This window comes from Lissotriton helveticus, chromosome 5_1, assembly GCF_964261635.1.
Source record: "Lissotriton helveticus chromosome 5_1, aLisHel1.1, whole genome shotgun sequence".
Lineage (NCBI taxonomy): Eukaryota > Metazoa > Chordata > Amphibia > Caudata > Salamandridae > Lissotriton > Lissotriton helveticus.
Window position 1 is genome coordinate 1,907,747,520 of NC_136065.1, and position 16,420 is coordinate 1,907,763,939.

General features: G+C 44.0%; 1 protein-coding gene across 1 annotated transcript in view; it reads left to right on the forward strand.

Moving 5' to 3' along the window:
- HAP1 (huntingtin associated protein 1) overlaps positions 1 to 16,420 on the forward strand; it is a 231,064-nt gene that overhangs the window by 84,787 nt on the left and 129,857 nt on the right. Inside the window, exon 2 of the mRNA XM_078645451.1 lies at positions 462 to 763. Coding sequence (XP_078501577.1) covers positions 462 to 763 — 302 coding nt within the window. The remainder of the gene's footprint in view (positions 1 to 461; positions 764 to 16,420) is intronic.

The following is a 16,420-nucleotide window of genomic DNA, read 5'->3' on the forward strand; positions in this document are numbered from 1 at the left end:
TTTCCCTACAGAACACTGTAGTGAAGTTATCCATGTTTATGGTTATAACAACTTTCAGTTGCTTCATTGCTCTACATTGTGGTGCTTTTGTACTGCTCTGCTGTTATACTGAAGAAGGAGTTTGGAGTCCAGGTGCTGATTTGCTATGAATCGTTTAAGAGTTGTGCGTTATGTTAGTTAGAGTGAGAGAGTGTTTATGTTGGGGCGAATGCTAACAGATAGATTTACAGTCACAATGCACACGCTAGATAACTTACTTGTAATTAACCAAACAGTGTACTACAAAACTTTGGATCGTCATATCATTTATACACTTAAGAGTGTCCAAGAGCCTGAGGATGGAGTTTGCAAATCTTCAGGTTTCGTAATTGGATAGTCTTGGTTTGTTCAGAAAGCTCAGATCTTGCTGCAATTGCTGCTTAACGTGAGCTCTTTCTTTCTCTCTTTTCTTTCTCCCTTAGGTACCTTAAGGTGAGCCGGTCGGAAGCCCAGCCTGGGGCCCTGCACTGCCTGCCGGACCAGGGCCTGGCACTGCCCTCTGCACATGGCAGCCTGCTCTACCCGCTAAAGTCAGCCAAGCTGGCCACCTCCGGTTCTGCTGAGCACTCTGCAGTCAGGACCCCACCCAAGTACCTGCTGAGCAAGGACCCCCCTCCAACCTCGTCCACCAACACTCAGGAGCATACTGGTCCAGGGACTGCTGCTGGGAACCCCCTCGTGAGCGCACCTGCCAAAAAGAGCTGCGATGCCTCCACGATCACAGGTGGGTATGTGGGCAGAGCCCTTCTGCAGCATAAGCGGTACTGCAGTGTGTGCCTTGTATTCTAATAACTGCAGACACTAAGGGTGCTGCAAGTCATCAGATGGGCTGAGTGGTTTCACTTCTGCAAAAAGAACAATTGATGGATGGAATGCTGAACAATGTCAAATATTCATCCCCAGTACAGAGATCTGGACATAAATCCATGGGTTAATGCTCTGCATGCCATTCCAGTTTGGACCCAGTCATATGCAAATCAGTCTTGACCCTGCTCCCCATGGAAACAGTCCAGCCAGAACTGTCAGGCCAGGACCTCCCTGAACCGAAAACAAGCATCCTGGGACCAGTTTCAGGGTATCACCCTTCACCAGCCAGGACAACCTGAGTCCGGTGGCATGGTGAGCACTAAACCCACATCTGGGCATATACATCCAACTTAGGGAGACAAAAGCAAAAAGAACATTTTATGGATGGAACGCTGATCCAGAACTCACTGTGCCAAAGGAATCAAGCTATACCTGGCTGAAGAGCCCTAACTAGGGCGAAACTAGTCCTAGGTTGCTTGTGTTCCAGTTCAGGGATGACCTGTCCTGGCAGTTCGGGCTGGACTGTTCCCATCAGGAGCAGGGTCAAGACTGATTTTCATATGGCCGAGTCCAAACTGAGGTGGTATGGTGGGTGAAAATGATGGATTGGGATGCAGCCCAAGTGATTGCCAGTGGCTGAGATTAATTCAGGCATCCCATCCATCACCCTGTTGTTTTTGGTTTCACTTCTGGTCATAGGCTTATCATGTTTTGCTTGTTAATTGGCACATATTTCACTATGCAACTACTGCTGAATATACTCTCGTACTCCTCAAAGGCTTTAGGAACTTTATCTACCTTGTATTTCTGTTTTTTTTAAAACATTCTGAGTCAATATATTAATTCATCTGTTCCTGCCATTTCTTCATCATTTTCTCGTTTCCTTCATTTCTTTTATTATTCCGTTGTGCTTTGAGTTGTCTCTTTGGTGGCAATTATCCCTTTCCAAAAACTCTAAATAAATAAATACATGCGTAAGGAAAGGCCCATTTTGTCATCTCATAATTTCGGAGCACTCTTAGTCTGAGCGAATTCATTACACCTTGTCCAAAAGGCAAATTATGCAAATCATGCACATTTTTATCGAAGTCTATACCTGCCCATAACACATAGACACGCTTAAACCTTTCTTGCATGCGTGTACACTCTTACTATTGCAAATCCTTGTGTTCTCTAAATTCAGCTAAAGTCTGCGTCTCAAAGCACCTTAAAGTAGCTTAAAGGTAGCACGTTCAAAGTAAACAAATCTTGCAAAACAAGTAAATAAATACCTCTTTACTTAGGTTGCTCTTTCCCAGCCCTCTCGAGGTTAAGTTTCAGACAGGATGCTCCTCCCCAGCTTTCCCCCAACCTTAAAGGACACATTGCTGAAAAACACAAAGACTACCTAATATCAGAATTCGATGCTAAAGTAAGTCAAAGTTCTTTTTTTCACCAGTAAGTGAGTTCAGAATTGCTGTTAAAGCCCTCTTACTATTGCATCTGAGTGGGAATAATGCCTTATTCCATGGCACCCCATAGGAACATTCTGAAGCACATCTCATCCTGGGCCTGAAGAAATATGATTACATCACCTCCTTGCTTAATTTGAGCTGGGGCCCTTGTCAGGAGGCCACTGCAGCTGGCACCACCCTTTGCCCCACAACTATCTACTATCACACTCTCCCAAGCGTGTCAAATCAAACTATTCTAGTCCTCCAAAACTAAAAAGAATGGCTAGGAGGCAAGTATTAGTCATTCTTAAGGCATATTAAATTGACAAACAATTGTTGCTGTGCTCGTTTGTTAATTAGACAAATAGTGTTACCATGTGGCAGACCATCATATGAGATGGTGTTGACAATTAAGTGTCGTTGTCGAGCACCGCAAACCACCTGCTCAATTAAGCACTGCATCTCCCCTATCCTGATGGAACTCCATTGGCTTTCTTTGCTGGCCCGCACCATCTTCTAAACCAGCTGCATCATTTCAAAGCTATCACGACCAACACCCCTGCTTATCTTGTAGACAAGCTCACCGTCTTTGGTGGATCTTGGCACACCCACCACCAGGATATCATCAGACTGCAGTCTAAGAAGTTTTTTTTAAAAAGACAGTAGTCCTTTTACATCTATTCACCCAGGATCTAGTACATCATCCGAGTATCCATCACAACCACCCAACACTGCTCCAATTTAGGAAAGAGTTGAAGACTCACCTCTTTAAAGAATACTACATCACAGTGCATTAACCATGCACAACCCAGCTTTCTCCACGGTTACTTGTTGACTTTTTGCATGTCTTTGAACATGTTGTAATGCCCCACTGCATTTTGGCTACGTTAGAGCTATAGAAATACCACATACATACATACATGCAAACACACATACATACAATGATGTGAGGTCACACAGGGAACAATTTTCTGGTAATAGTTCCCCTCCCTAGAGATATTATGGTACAGAATATAATCATAGTGTAAAAAGAAGGCTTAAAGTATGAGGATGAATGATACCATTGGGTAAAGGTAAGACCACACATACAATAAATGTAAAACATACAATTGCACTATACTTAGAACAAAACACAATCGCGTCTTCCCAAATGAGGCACAGGCAGAAGCAGTTGCGAAGCTCAATTTTATTTGTGATATTTGTGTATTTTGCATTATTTAAAAAAAAAAAATGACATTACAAAATGTGGCATTAGGTCCTTTTGCATATTTGTTGCTGATGGGAGAGTGGTGCAAGCAGCTCAAACCATTCTCCTGCTGGTACCCTGGATGACATATTTCTTTATGCAAGGCATCCACTCATGCAAAAATATCATACGAGATACCGGCAAACCACATTTAATTCTGTTTGCACAATTTAATGTAATTTGTACAATATATCATGGAAGAAATTACGTAATTTAACACAGCCCTAGTTTTCACAAGCAAAAGCCCACTTTGTTGCCCACATGAATGAAAGCTGAAACTGTCAGTGTGAGATAGATGCCATTAAATACTACCAGGTTTCCTGCTCTCAGAGCATGTCAAATATATCAGTGACTGCTAAGTACCATTGAGGTTAACTAAACATCCTGTTTTTAGGTCCTCCGTTAAGCAAGATCTTTAGATTTAACTAGAATTATTTGTATGGCAAACTTACGTATGGGGCCTTTCAGCCAGCCCTGCACATTCATTAGTATTTTGTTGTGTCATTCACATTTTTTCAGCCTACTGCAGCATACATAACATAAGATAATATAAAATGTGTATTCATATACCGCTACGGGTATCTTGGCGCTGAATAACAGATATTTGTTGTTAGCCAACTCAATGGTACTCATTATATTGACCTCAGATGGATGAAAGGCTGAGTGGACCCGCCGGGATTTGAACCTGTGACCATGAGGTCGAACACAGGTCCCTGCAGTGGACGCATTATTCCACTGAGCCACCATACCCAGCAAGGGGTAGTGTATCGGCACGCTTCAGCCATTGGTGAATTTCCCTGTGAGTGACAGTATTCTACCCTTTCACAAGGACCACTTACACACACAAAGTAGGTCCCATATAATACAGAGACTACTATGGCAATGTGTTATTTTTGAGACCAATGTTTTTTAAGATTCATGAGAGCCCAGTAGCTTCCCCAACTATAAAGTTTTGCAAAAACATTAGCAAAACAAGTATTGACAAAGCCAAGTGGCTGACAACCAACTCCAGGCCTGCTTGGTTTTGCCAAAGTTTGTTGAAGGTTTGCTGATAGTGTCCCACTGTTAGCTCTCTTTAAGCAATATCTGCTCCCGCTGTTACCTCTCTTTAAGTAATGTCTGCTCCCCAAGTTGTTCAGTTCTCTTTTAGATTGCGAGAATTCTTTCATGGCTGTTTTTCTTCCTATGTTGCTTCAACTGTGCAGCACTCACACACGTTGCTAACTTTCCCTTCAAACTGATTGTTGTTGGTCCTGTCTGCTAACTCTTCCAAGTGGACAGTATTCTCCCCTCTACAATACTACTGCTTTCTCTAGTGTTTCAGGCCCTGCCGCAGGGTTGCTTGCTCCCTATTGAAGGTGCTAACCTTCCATCAGCACTGCTAGTGCTCCTACTCATCTGCTAGCTCCACGTTGAGGCTGCTAGCTTTTCCTCTTAAGATTGACAGCTATGCCTTGGGGGTGCCAGCAATTCTTTGGAGCTGCAGGCCTTCACTCAGACTGCAAGCTCCTTCAGCAATTCTACTAGGGAGTCGAACTGGCCTAAAGGCAATCAGGCTGTGCTAGATGGGCTGGTCGGACAGGTCAGTGTATGGGCCGTTTTTTGCTGTTTGTGGGTCAGTTTTTACTGTTGATTTCCTTGATATTAAAACAAACATTGGCTGCAGCAAGCTCAAATCCACGCAGTCTCTTATAATTTGCAAAATACTTATTCAGCATGTTTTTACTATTTCAAAACTATCCAATTTGCAACCATGGGCCACTTTTTTAGCTTTCTAATTCACTAATGGGCGCCACTTCTATTTTGGCACCCAGATCCATTTTCTGTCTCAACCCAACCCTGCTCTACTAGGCAAATGAGACATTCTGATAACCGGTCGAGGTCATAGGGATAGAGGCCACAGTGTAGATGCATCTGGCTGGTGCTCAGCAGTCCAAGCATCTAGTGCTTGGCAGTGACAAACACAGCACCTCTACATGACTTCCAAATCAGTACTGTTGATCTGGAGTAATAAGATACTTGTAAAACATTTTGCTTTCTCTAAACAGCATGTTTAGACACCAGAAATCTATCCAGCCACCCAGTGCACAGCCCAGAGCAGCCAGGTGCCCAGGTGCCACAGCTAGTGTCAGAAGGCAGATCAGTGGTGGATGAAGGAGGTTGAGACTGATGCAGGAAGGTGGTGTGGTGGCACATTGCAAAACCTGTTGAGGAACTGTGTGCTTTACACAATAGGCCAATGAGAAACCTCCAAGCCAGGTATGCTCTCCATATTGGTTACTGCAGTTGGTGATTTACATGGGAGCATCAAACTGCTTGGCATTGTTGTTCTCTGACCAGGGTTGGACTGGCACAGAAAATAGCTCCGAGCAATAAAATAAAAGTGTCTCCCATTGACAAATTAGATAGCTAAAAAAAGTGGTTTGTATTTGCAAATAAGGGCAGGTTGGAACTTGTAAAGACACGCTGTATAAGTGTTTTGCAAGGTACGGAAGACTGCATAGATTTGAGCTTGCTGCAGGCAATGTTTGCTTAAATATGAACAGTAAAAATCGGCCCAGCAGACCATAAAACAGGCACGCAAACCACCAAAAAACCCCAAAAAAACTAGCCCACACACTGACCTGTCAGACCGGCCCTTCGGACACTGCCTGATTGGCCTACAGGCCAGTCCAAACCTGTCTTTGACTTCACCCCAGGTGCTTAAGCTGAAGCTGTCCAGGCCTGGGCACTCTCTTCGTAGCTTGATGTTGTTAGTAGGTGCTCCCTAGTCTCTTCATCACTCACAGAGACTCATGAGTATGGGTAACGAATAATAACAGAATGGGCCATGCGCCCCACCAGGCCAGCAAGTCACTTACAGTGCAGTTGATGGTGTACGTAGCTCTTTCTTTGTTTCTCATCTTGAATTGAACAGTGATTATAGAGATATTATTATCAGCACACATATTACAAGAGACCCGTGTGGGATGAGAAACTGCATCTCTCCTCACCGCAAATCTCATACACTTACCATCAAGGTCACCTTCCTGCACAGCCATAGTCAAGAGTGTGTCTGCTAATCAGATAAGCTGCACCAGAGAATCTCTAATTCCGGGCATTAATTTTGTTCTCAGTTCCTCCAGTTCCTTCGGATAGTTTACCTGTGTCAAGTTTTTGACAGATAACTGTGTGTGCTAGCAGCCTCTTTCCCATTGTCTCCCAAGAGAAGTTCCATCATTCTTCAGCTGCCAGGCTCCTTTCCTTTGGGTCTTCAGTATCATCCAGGGAATAAGAGGGCACAGCAGGGCTCACCACATACAGTAATATTCCAGACATTCCCCGTTCCGAATGGAGAAACCTATGTTTGTCACCATCCAAATCCAATATTAACAGTCTACTATTTGATCCTTCTCCTGAGATATCTACTTATGAGTGACCAGATCTAGATGCCTTGCCTATCCCTCTAGCAGGTCCAGTCTTTCCATGTCCCTTTGTAGACCTGTGCCTGTAAGATCAACCATTAGAGGGTAGGTAGTGTCTTGCTCCGTCACCGGTGCACTCTCGGGACCAGTTAGCAGCATTTGGCAGAGTTAGTCTGAGCAGCATCACTGACATTCTAAGCATCAACAGGTGTGTTTGAAAAGCACCACCGGTATACTGAGTGTCAACAAGAGTGGTTGAAGAGCACCACTGACATACTGATCATCAACAGCATGTTTTAAAACCACCACTGGCATACTGAGCATCAACAGCATGTTTGAAAAGCACCATCGGCATACTGGGCATCACCAAGCGTGTTGGAAAAGCACCACCGACATTCTGGGTATCAACAAGAACGTTTGAAAAGCACCACTGCCATACTGAGCATAAACAAGCGAGTTTGAAAACCCCACTGGCATACTGAGCATCAATAGCATGTTTTAAAAGCACCACTGGCATACTGAGCATCAACAAGCATGTTTGAAATGCCCCACTGGCATACTGAGCATCAACAAGCATGTTTGAAATGCACCAACAGCATACTGAGCATCAACAGCATGTTTGAAAAGCACCAACCCCAGACGGAGCATCACGAAGCATGTTGGAAAAGCACACCGGCATACTGAGCATCACCAAGAGTGTTTGAAAAGCCCCACCGGCGTACTGAGCATCAACTGCATGTTTGAATAGCACCACCGGCATACGGAGCATCACCAGCATGTTTGAAAAGCACCACCGGCATACGTAGTATCACCAAGCATGTTGGAAAAGCACCACAGGCATACGGAGCATCACCAGCATGTTTGAAAAGCACCACTTCCATACTAGGCATAAACAAACGTATTTGAAAAGCCCCACTGCCATCCTGAGCATCAACAAATGTGTTTGAAATGCACTACCAGCACACTGAGCATCAACAGCATGTTGTAAAAGCTCCACAGGCATACTGAGCATCACCAAGCGTGTTTGAAAAGCCACACTGGCATACTGAGCATCAACAGCATGTTTGAAAAGCCCCACTGGCATACTGAAATCAACAAGTGTGTTTGAAAAGCATTAACGGCATACTGGGTATCAACACGCATGTTTGAAAAGCCCCACCGGCATACTGAGCATCAACAAGCGTGTTTGAAAAGCACCAACGGCATACTAAGCATCAACAGCATGTTTTAAAAGCATCACTGGCATACTGAGCACCAACAAACATTTTTGAAAAGCCCCACCAGCGTACTGAAATCAACAAGCATGTTTGACAAGCACCACCAGCAGACTGAAATCAACAAGAGCATTTGACAAGCACCACCGGAATACTGAGCATCAACAAGCGTGTTCGAAAAGCCCCACCGGCATACTGAAATCAACAAGCATTTTTGACAAGCACCACCAGCATACTGAAATCAACAGCATGTTTGAAAAGCAGCACTGGAATACGGAGCATCACCAGAATGTTTGAAAAGCACCACCGGCATATGGAGCATCACCAAGCATGTTTGAAAAGCACCACCGGCATACTGAGCATCAACAGCATGTTTGAAAGCACAACCGGCATACTGAGCATCAACAGCATGTTTTAAAAGCACCACCGGCATATGGAGCATCACCAAGCATGTTTGAAAAGCACCACCGGCATACTGAGCATCAACAGCATGTTTTAAAAGCACCACCGGCATACGGAGTATCACCAAGCATGTTGGAAAAGCACCACAGGCATACAGAGCATCACCAGCATGTTTGAAAAGCACCACTTCCATACTAGGCATAAACAAACATATTTGAAAAGCCCCACCGGCATCCTGAGCATCAACAAATGTGTTTGAAATGCACTACCAGCACACTGAGCATCGACAGCATGTTGTAAAAGCACCACAGGCATACTGAGCATCACCAAGCGTGTTTGAAAAGCCACACAGGCATACTGAGCATCAACAGCATGTTTGAAAAGCCCCACTGGCATACTGAAATCAACAAGTGTGTTTGAAAAGCACCAACAGCATACTAAGCATCAACAGCATGTTTTAAAAGCATCACTGGCATACTGAGCACAAACAAACGTTTTTGAAAAGCCCCACCAGCGTACTGAAATCAACAAGCATGTTTGACAAGCACCACCAGCATACTGAAATCAACAAGAGCGTTTGACCAGCACTACCGGAATACTGAGCATCAACAAGCGTGTTCAAAAAGCCCCACCGGCATACTGAAATCAACAAGCATTTTTGACAAGCACCACCAGCATACTGAAATCAACAGCATGTTTGAAAAGCAGCACTGGAATACGGAGCATCACCAGAATGTTTGAAAAGCACCACCGGCATATGGAGCATTACCAAGCATGTTTGAAAAGCACCACCGGCATACTGAGCATCAACAGCATGTTTAAAAAGCACCACCGGCATATGGAGCATCACCAAGCATGTTTGAAAAGCACCACCTGCATACTGAGCATCAACAGCATGTTTAAAAGCACCACCGGCACACAGGGCATCACCAAGCATAGTTGACAAGCACCACTGGCATACTAAAATCAACAAGCGTGTTTGACAAGCACCACCGGCATACTGAGCATCAATCAACAAGAGTGTTTGAAAAACCCCTCTGGCATACTTATGCAGTACACCGGGCACTCTGAGCAGCCCAAGCCTGTTTGAGCATTGTCCTATCGGGCTGGTGGCGTGTTATGCATGGGTTGTGCATGTGAGCAATAACTTAGCAGACTGACATCTCGAGCATCATATTGTAGCAGGACGCTAGAATATCTGAGCATTAGTTTAATATAATTGGCCGCAGCGCAGAATAACTGACAGAACCTAGACATGTATTGGAGTATCCTAGCATACAAATCATAACTTTAGATGGAATTTTATTTTATGGCAGAGAAATTGTGATCAGTTTTTACCTAACTTGGAAAAGTTGATTGGTTTTACATCTCCTGGCATAGTATTTATAGCGTATGTTGTTTCACTTGTCATAAGACATACAGTGGGTTTGTTTTCCATGCAGCAAACGAATTTGATAAGCCCTGCTTCTCCGGGCCACACATGTATCCTCTGTTAATCCATTGTTTTGATTGGGGACACCATTTTCCTACTGGAAAATACATGATTTGCTTCCACACATAAATGATACAATTATAATTCACATGGACACCGTGCCAGACCACCTAGTGTTGCGCTCCTTATGTGATCCTCTATAGAACTGCCTGATTTTGGATGATGAAACATATTACACCAGTTGACTTTAAAAATGTATAGGTGGGATTACGATGCCATGACTCCATCCGTTTTGTTCACTGTCCTCACTCGTGCAGCGACTGCTTTTGTCTACTGGTTTGAGGTCCAACTCTCTTTGCTAACTCCCCTTCCTACATTGCTAACGCTCTGTCCTGGGATTCTAGTTATCCCACAGATCTCCTTGAGTATGTGCGTTATCATGAGGTGAATAAAAGAAAAAGAGAAAAGAAAATCACCATATAGTTAAGGTCCGATGTACAACACATTTTACCGGTCACAAACGGCCCAGCGGCCCGTTTGCGACCGATAAAATGCATTTTCCTATGTACCAACCCTATTTTGCGAGTTGGTAACCTACTACTGACTTGCAAAATAGGGTGTGCGAGTTGCTATTAGGAAGGGGGTGTAAAGAGTGCCCCTTCCGAATAGCAAGTCGCACTGGTATGTATGAACGTTTTGCGACCGGCAATGCAGTTGCAAATATTTGCAGATTACCACCAATTTCAAATTGATGGTAAGCCATTTGCAAACTGATATTTGTGAATGGGGGCGTCAACATTTTTTCAAAGTACGCAGTGGTCCCATGGACCACTGCCCTCTCTAAAAAAATGAAAAGAACATTTTTCATCTTTAATTTTGAAATGTATCCCATTTTCCTTTAAAGAAAATGGGCTGCATTTGAAAAAACTGCTTTATTTAAAAAACAGCCACAAACAGGGGTCTGCTGACCCCCGCAGGCCACCATCCCTGTGAGTGCCGTCCATTCCAATGGGCCACAAACTGTGACCTGCCTCATGATTATTAATGAGGCAGGTCCCTTGCAACCCATTTGGGAATCACAAAGTTGATCAGGTTTTGTGACTCACAAATTGCAAGATTCTAACAATCGCAGTACCTGATGGTCGTACATGTGGCCCAAGATCTCTTCCCTCCTCCTTTTCAGAAGTAGAGCAACACTGCCACCCAGTGGCCAGGGCGCGATTTCCGCCGTCGTGCGGGTGAAATAATGGATGGGCGTGGTCCAAGGCCGTCCTCCGCACACGCCCGCCGTCCGTCCGACGCACCGAAAGGGTTAAAGAAGAAGTTACAAGATACTTATGTTTCTCTAAAAGACTTTTGTTATTAACTTAAAGGGTGTAGCCCGCCCAATACTTATTATTTGTTGGCTTCAGTGACACTCCTTTTTGCTGGTTCCTAATGGATCAATGCGGGATGGTTTCACTTTCTCTTTGTTTCTCTTTTCTATGGAGCATTGACCAAGTACTGATTCATTTGGTGTGATCAGTGTACTTCTGGTTCTTGCACTGGTGTTGATGTACTTATTTTCTTCCCCATCGTTGTTGCTTCCCTGTTGTTGTTGCTTATTCACTACCCTTAAGCTCAGGATTAGAGGTTAACAGTTAATAGATTAGTAAATGTTCTTTTCATTCCTTTGTGCATTGGTTGTGTTAGGTTTGTGCTCTTGATTTCCTGTGTGTTTAGTGGCGTTTAGAGCATGGATAGAAAGATGGAAATAGATTTAAGGGAAGTAGTAAGTTGTTTTTGTAATTAGTGGTCTTTGATAGTTGGGTGTAATGGGGAGAAAAGTAGGTGAACTATGAGAAGGGAGTTTGGGGGTTCATAGTGGTCAGTAAGGTTTGGGATAAGTCAGGTAGAGAAGGGATGGGACAACGATTGAAAGGAGGAATTGTGTTTTTTTTAATACTTAAAAACTGAAATAAACATGTCATTACACATGACACTTGGTAATGTTGTATCGGCTGGAGAGAACCCTAGTATAGAAATACCCATATGTGCATAGAAGCAGTAATATTTATTATGGTCAGATGTGTACAGTTATCTTTTGGTGAAGACATTTCGTAGCGTTTTTAGTAATGAGCATAAACTTTTCTATATATGCACCTATACGTACATAGAGGCAGCAGTTATGACCTCTGATATACATGTCTCTTGTGGCGTAATATACATTTTCCTCCTTATGTGAAAGTATGTGCTTGTAACAGGAAGCATAGTTCAGTGTACAATGACATGTATAACAACAACATAATGTTTACACTGTGAGAAGCATAGTTGGTCATGTCTATGTATACTGTACTGATGCACTAATGTGTTGTGAGTATAGATGCCATGCGGTTAAGAGCCAGCTCTTGAGTAATCTTCTGAAGCAGAGATTGTTGTCAGTGGATCTTATGTGTGTGGGTTGTGAATTCCATAGTTTGGTTGCTTGAACAGAGAAAGATGTTCCACCCATGTTTTTTTTATTGTCCAAATATTCCAGCATGTGAGCTTCCTGATCAGAGCAGATGCTTCCTCCAGAATTAGTAAATAAGTTACCATCGGTTTGTTATTTGTCTAGTTTTGCCTTTTTTATCTTTTGAATACATTAGCAGTATTTCAACAGCACAATGTTGTGGCAGCAGAATAACAGACATCTTTGGGCTTGATTCGTAGTGTAGCTATTGTAATTTCTTGCTTCACAATATCTACTAGATGGTGCTGGCCACCAACCATGGCTAGCAGATTTCTCCAACCTTTCAAAAAATAACCTTCTCTGTATCACCTTCCCTGAAGCACTGGCAGTATTCCATAAAGGATGTTCCCTAAATATGTTTCTGAGGTTTTTCCCCTTGCTTTCTCTGTCCCTCCATTAATGCCACATTAACTCCAATATATCATAAGATCCTAAGGTTAAATGCAGTGCTGTATCTGGGAGTGCAGGGATGTACTCTGCGCCACTGCGCTTTATGCCTCTGCTTTCTACTCTACGCCACTGCACTTTGTGCCACTCTAATCTACTGTGCACCACTGCACTCTACATTACTCCAGTCTAGGCCACTCCAATACACTGTGCACCATTTCACCCTATGCCAGTGCTCTTTATGCCCCTACCTAATGTCACTCCACTCAACCCAGCACCATTCCACTCTATGCCATTTCACTCTACTATGAAACAATCTACTCTTCACCACTGCATGCTAAGCCACTCTACTCTATGCTGTGCCACTTTGCACCACTCTATTCTACACCACTGTGCTCTAAGGCCATCAACTCTTAACAACTCCACTCTACCAAATGTACTCTACACCACTTTACTCAAAACCAATGCTCCCTCCCCCAACTACTCGGCATATCTGCACTCTACACCACTCTACTCTTCAATACTCTTTGCCACTGCACTCTAAGCCACTCTATTCTACTCTGCACCACTGTACTGTATGCCACCACTTTCTACAACACTCTACTCAGCAACACTCTACTCTGCGCTTCTGCAGTAAATGCCAATGCATTCTACACCAATGCACGCTACACCACTAGACTCTAAGGCACTGTACTCTGCAGGACTGTACTCTCTGCCACTGCATGCTATGCCACTCTACATCAGTGCGCTCTATGCTACTGCACTCTATGCCAATCCAGTCTACTCTGCAACTTTGTACTGTACACCACTGCACTCTACAGCACTCTACTCTGCAATATTTTATGCCACTGCACTCTACGCCAATGCACCTTATACCACTGCACTCTCATACACTCTACGCTACAAGAACGCACTCTCCACCACTAACCTCTTCAGTATTCTGCACCACTGCACTCTACTCTGCACCACTCATATCTACGCCAATGCACTTTATGCCACTCTAATCTACTTTGCATCACTGCACTCTACACGACTCTATGCCACTGCACTCTATGCCACTCCACACCTTAGCACCCTATCCTGCACCACTTCACTCTACTCTGAAACAATCTGCTCTATGCCACTGCGCTCTACTCCACCCTGCATCACTCCACCCTGCGCCAGTCCACTTTACACCATTGCACTCTATGTCACTGCAATCTATGCTGCACCACTCCACTCTGCACCACTCTACTCAGCACCATTGCACTCCAGGCCAATGCACTGTGCAACACTTTACTCAAAACCAATGCACTCTAAGCCACTGTACTCTGTGCCAATCATCATTGCATTAAACCGTGATGCATAGGATCTCATTATGGGACCTGTTGTTCATGGGCGTCGATTCACTAAAATGCCTGGGGTAGTGGAAGTGACATCATATGCCCTTTGACCTTCAATCAATCAATTAATCAATCCGGGGAATTGTAAGCGCACTACTCACCCATGAGGGTCTCAAGGCGCTGGGGGGAGGGGAGTTAAGCAGCTCCGTTCAGTCAAAGAGCCAGGTCTTGAGTGTCTTTCTGAAGATGTTCCGGGAGGGGGTGCATCTGATGTTGATTGGGAGTTCATTCCAGGTCTTGGCCGCGATGTAGGAGAAAGCTCTTTCCCCTATTCTGGCTCTGCGGATCCGCGGGATTGTGGCAAGGGCGAGGTCGGTGGATCGGAGGTTTTGCTTGGGTGCGAGGAAGGAGATTCTTAATGACATTACAGAAAGTAGCCATCAATGCATCACAATAATTGCATTCACTCTTACCCTTCCTCACTTATTCTCACTCTCTAGCTCACTGTTACTGTGACTCACTTATACTTTCTCATCCACTCACTTTCACACACACACACACACACAATCCCGCATATTAACAAACACGCTCACACATTTACAAGCTCTGTCAACCAAACTCCTTCTCACCCACATGCACGCCCATAACAAATGGGAGAAGAGTTGGCCTAATGGGTAGGGCAGTCGACCTTGAAGCTGGGGAACTGGGTTCGAGTCTCGGCAAGGAGGTGCAACATCCTGTGATTCTGGGCAAATCACTTAATCTCCGAGAGCCTGTCAGAAATGAATGTGTCATCATGTAACCTAACAGGTGGTTGTGTAAAGCGCTCTGATAGCGATACCTGCCGCCTGGGAAATTCAAAGGTAAGGAATCTGCAGCTAGATTGAGTCTCTACCAGGTAAAGCGTTACTGAAGGTAAGTAACTTGTTCTACCGTACTACCCACCTTGTTGTGGCAAAAGGGATGTAAAAACAAAGAAGTTCAGATGTTGGCCAGGACATCTTTTGAGGGGTTTAGTAGGATTTCTACTAATTTTTAAAGTGACCGTCATTGGCAGGGTTCAGTCATTGAAGTGCATCCTTTACCAATTGCTATTTTTCTAAAGTTTTCCTTTTTTCATTTATTATATCTCGGTTTTAATGTTATAAAAATCATTGGTTGACCTGGATTGATTTTAGATGGTCTTTGTCTGATTTGCCTCCATGCAAGAAGATGCGTGAAGATGTTTGGTGGCGGCTGGTTTCATAAACGTGGTAGGGCGGGTAGATTTTAGAGACGCAACTGAGCAGTTTGATCTAGAAACCGCCCTTCATGCGCCATCTTGGAAAAGGTGCTCGCTTGTGCACATTTACTTTTGATCTAACAGATTAGTTTTTAAAGACGACATTAGACTGACCAGATGTAATCCCCTACTTAGAAATAATCTCTTTAGCATCTGTTAAGCACCTGCATTATGCGTCTGGAGATGGCATTGTGCCAGCCAGGTTGCCTCGTTGACCAGGCATAGCATGTCACTCTCCAGATATAACCTCCCCTTTGCCTGAAAGACGGGCAAGAGGCGGTTGTTGAGCAATGCCAGAGGGCCGCATAGAGGTGGGTGAGTCAACAAATTAACGAGGAGAGTCGAGTCAAGGTTCTGGCTCGGATCTTAGAGCCCGTGCACGACCTAGCCCTGAAAATATTTGCTGTGTAAATCATAGACTAATCATCATGTAAAATATGATAAAGTCATAAAAGTTTATTTCTTTAGCATGTGGAATCTTTGAAATTAATGCGTCAAATTATAGCACTGCACCGAGAAGTACTTTATTAAATGTGTTCATTTTTAAACTTGAAGCTTTAGAGAACTAAGAGCCAAGACAGGTGGCATGTAAAGCCTGTGCTGGTCCGGATTATTGTAACATTCCTTTGTTTTTAACTCTTTGTGTACCTTTCGTCTGTATAAGTCGACCCAACTTTACATAAGCCCCTTTTACATTATACAAGGATACCATTCATCATTTATAGGGACAGGGTAACAAAGGGATGTTCCCAGATCACAGGCTGTTGAGCTGACTAACAGGGTTCCCCAGGTCCAAAGTTGGCAGCTCTGGACCCAAGCCACATCCAGGGTACTGGAATGAGGCTGCAGACCTGCTAACTCCCGATATTAGCTTCCATCACCCGATTACCACTGTAAATTGTGGATTTCGGCTCATTTTCTGAGCCTTTGAACTGCCGACGTTTATTGAGGGGTGTGAAAA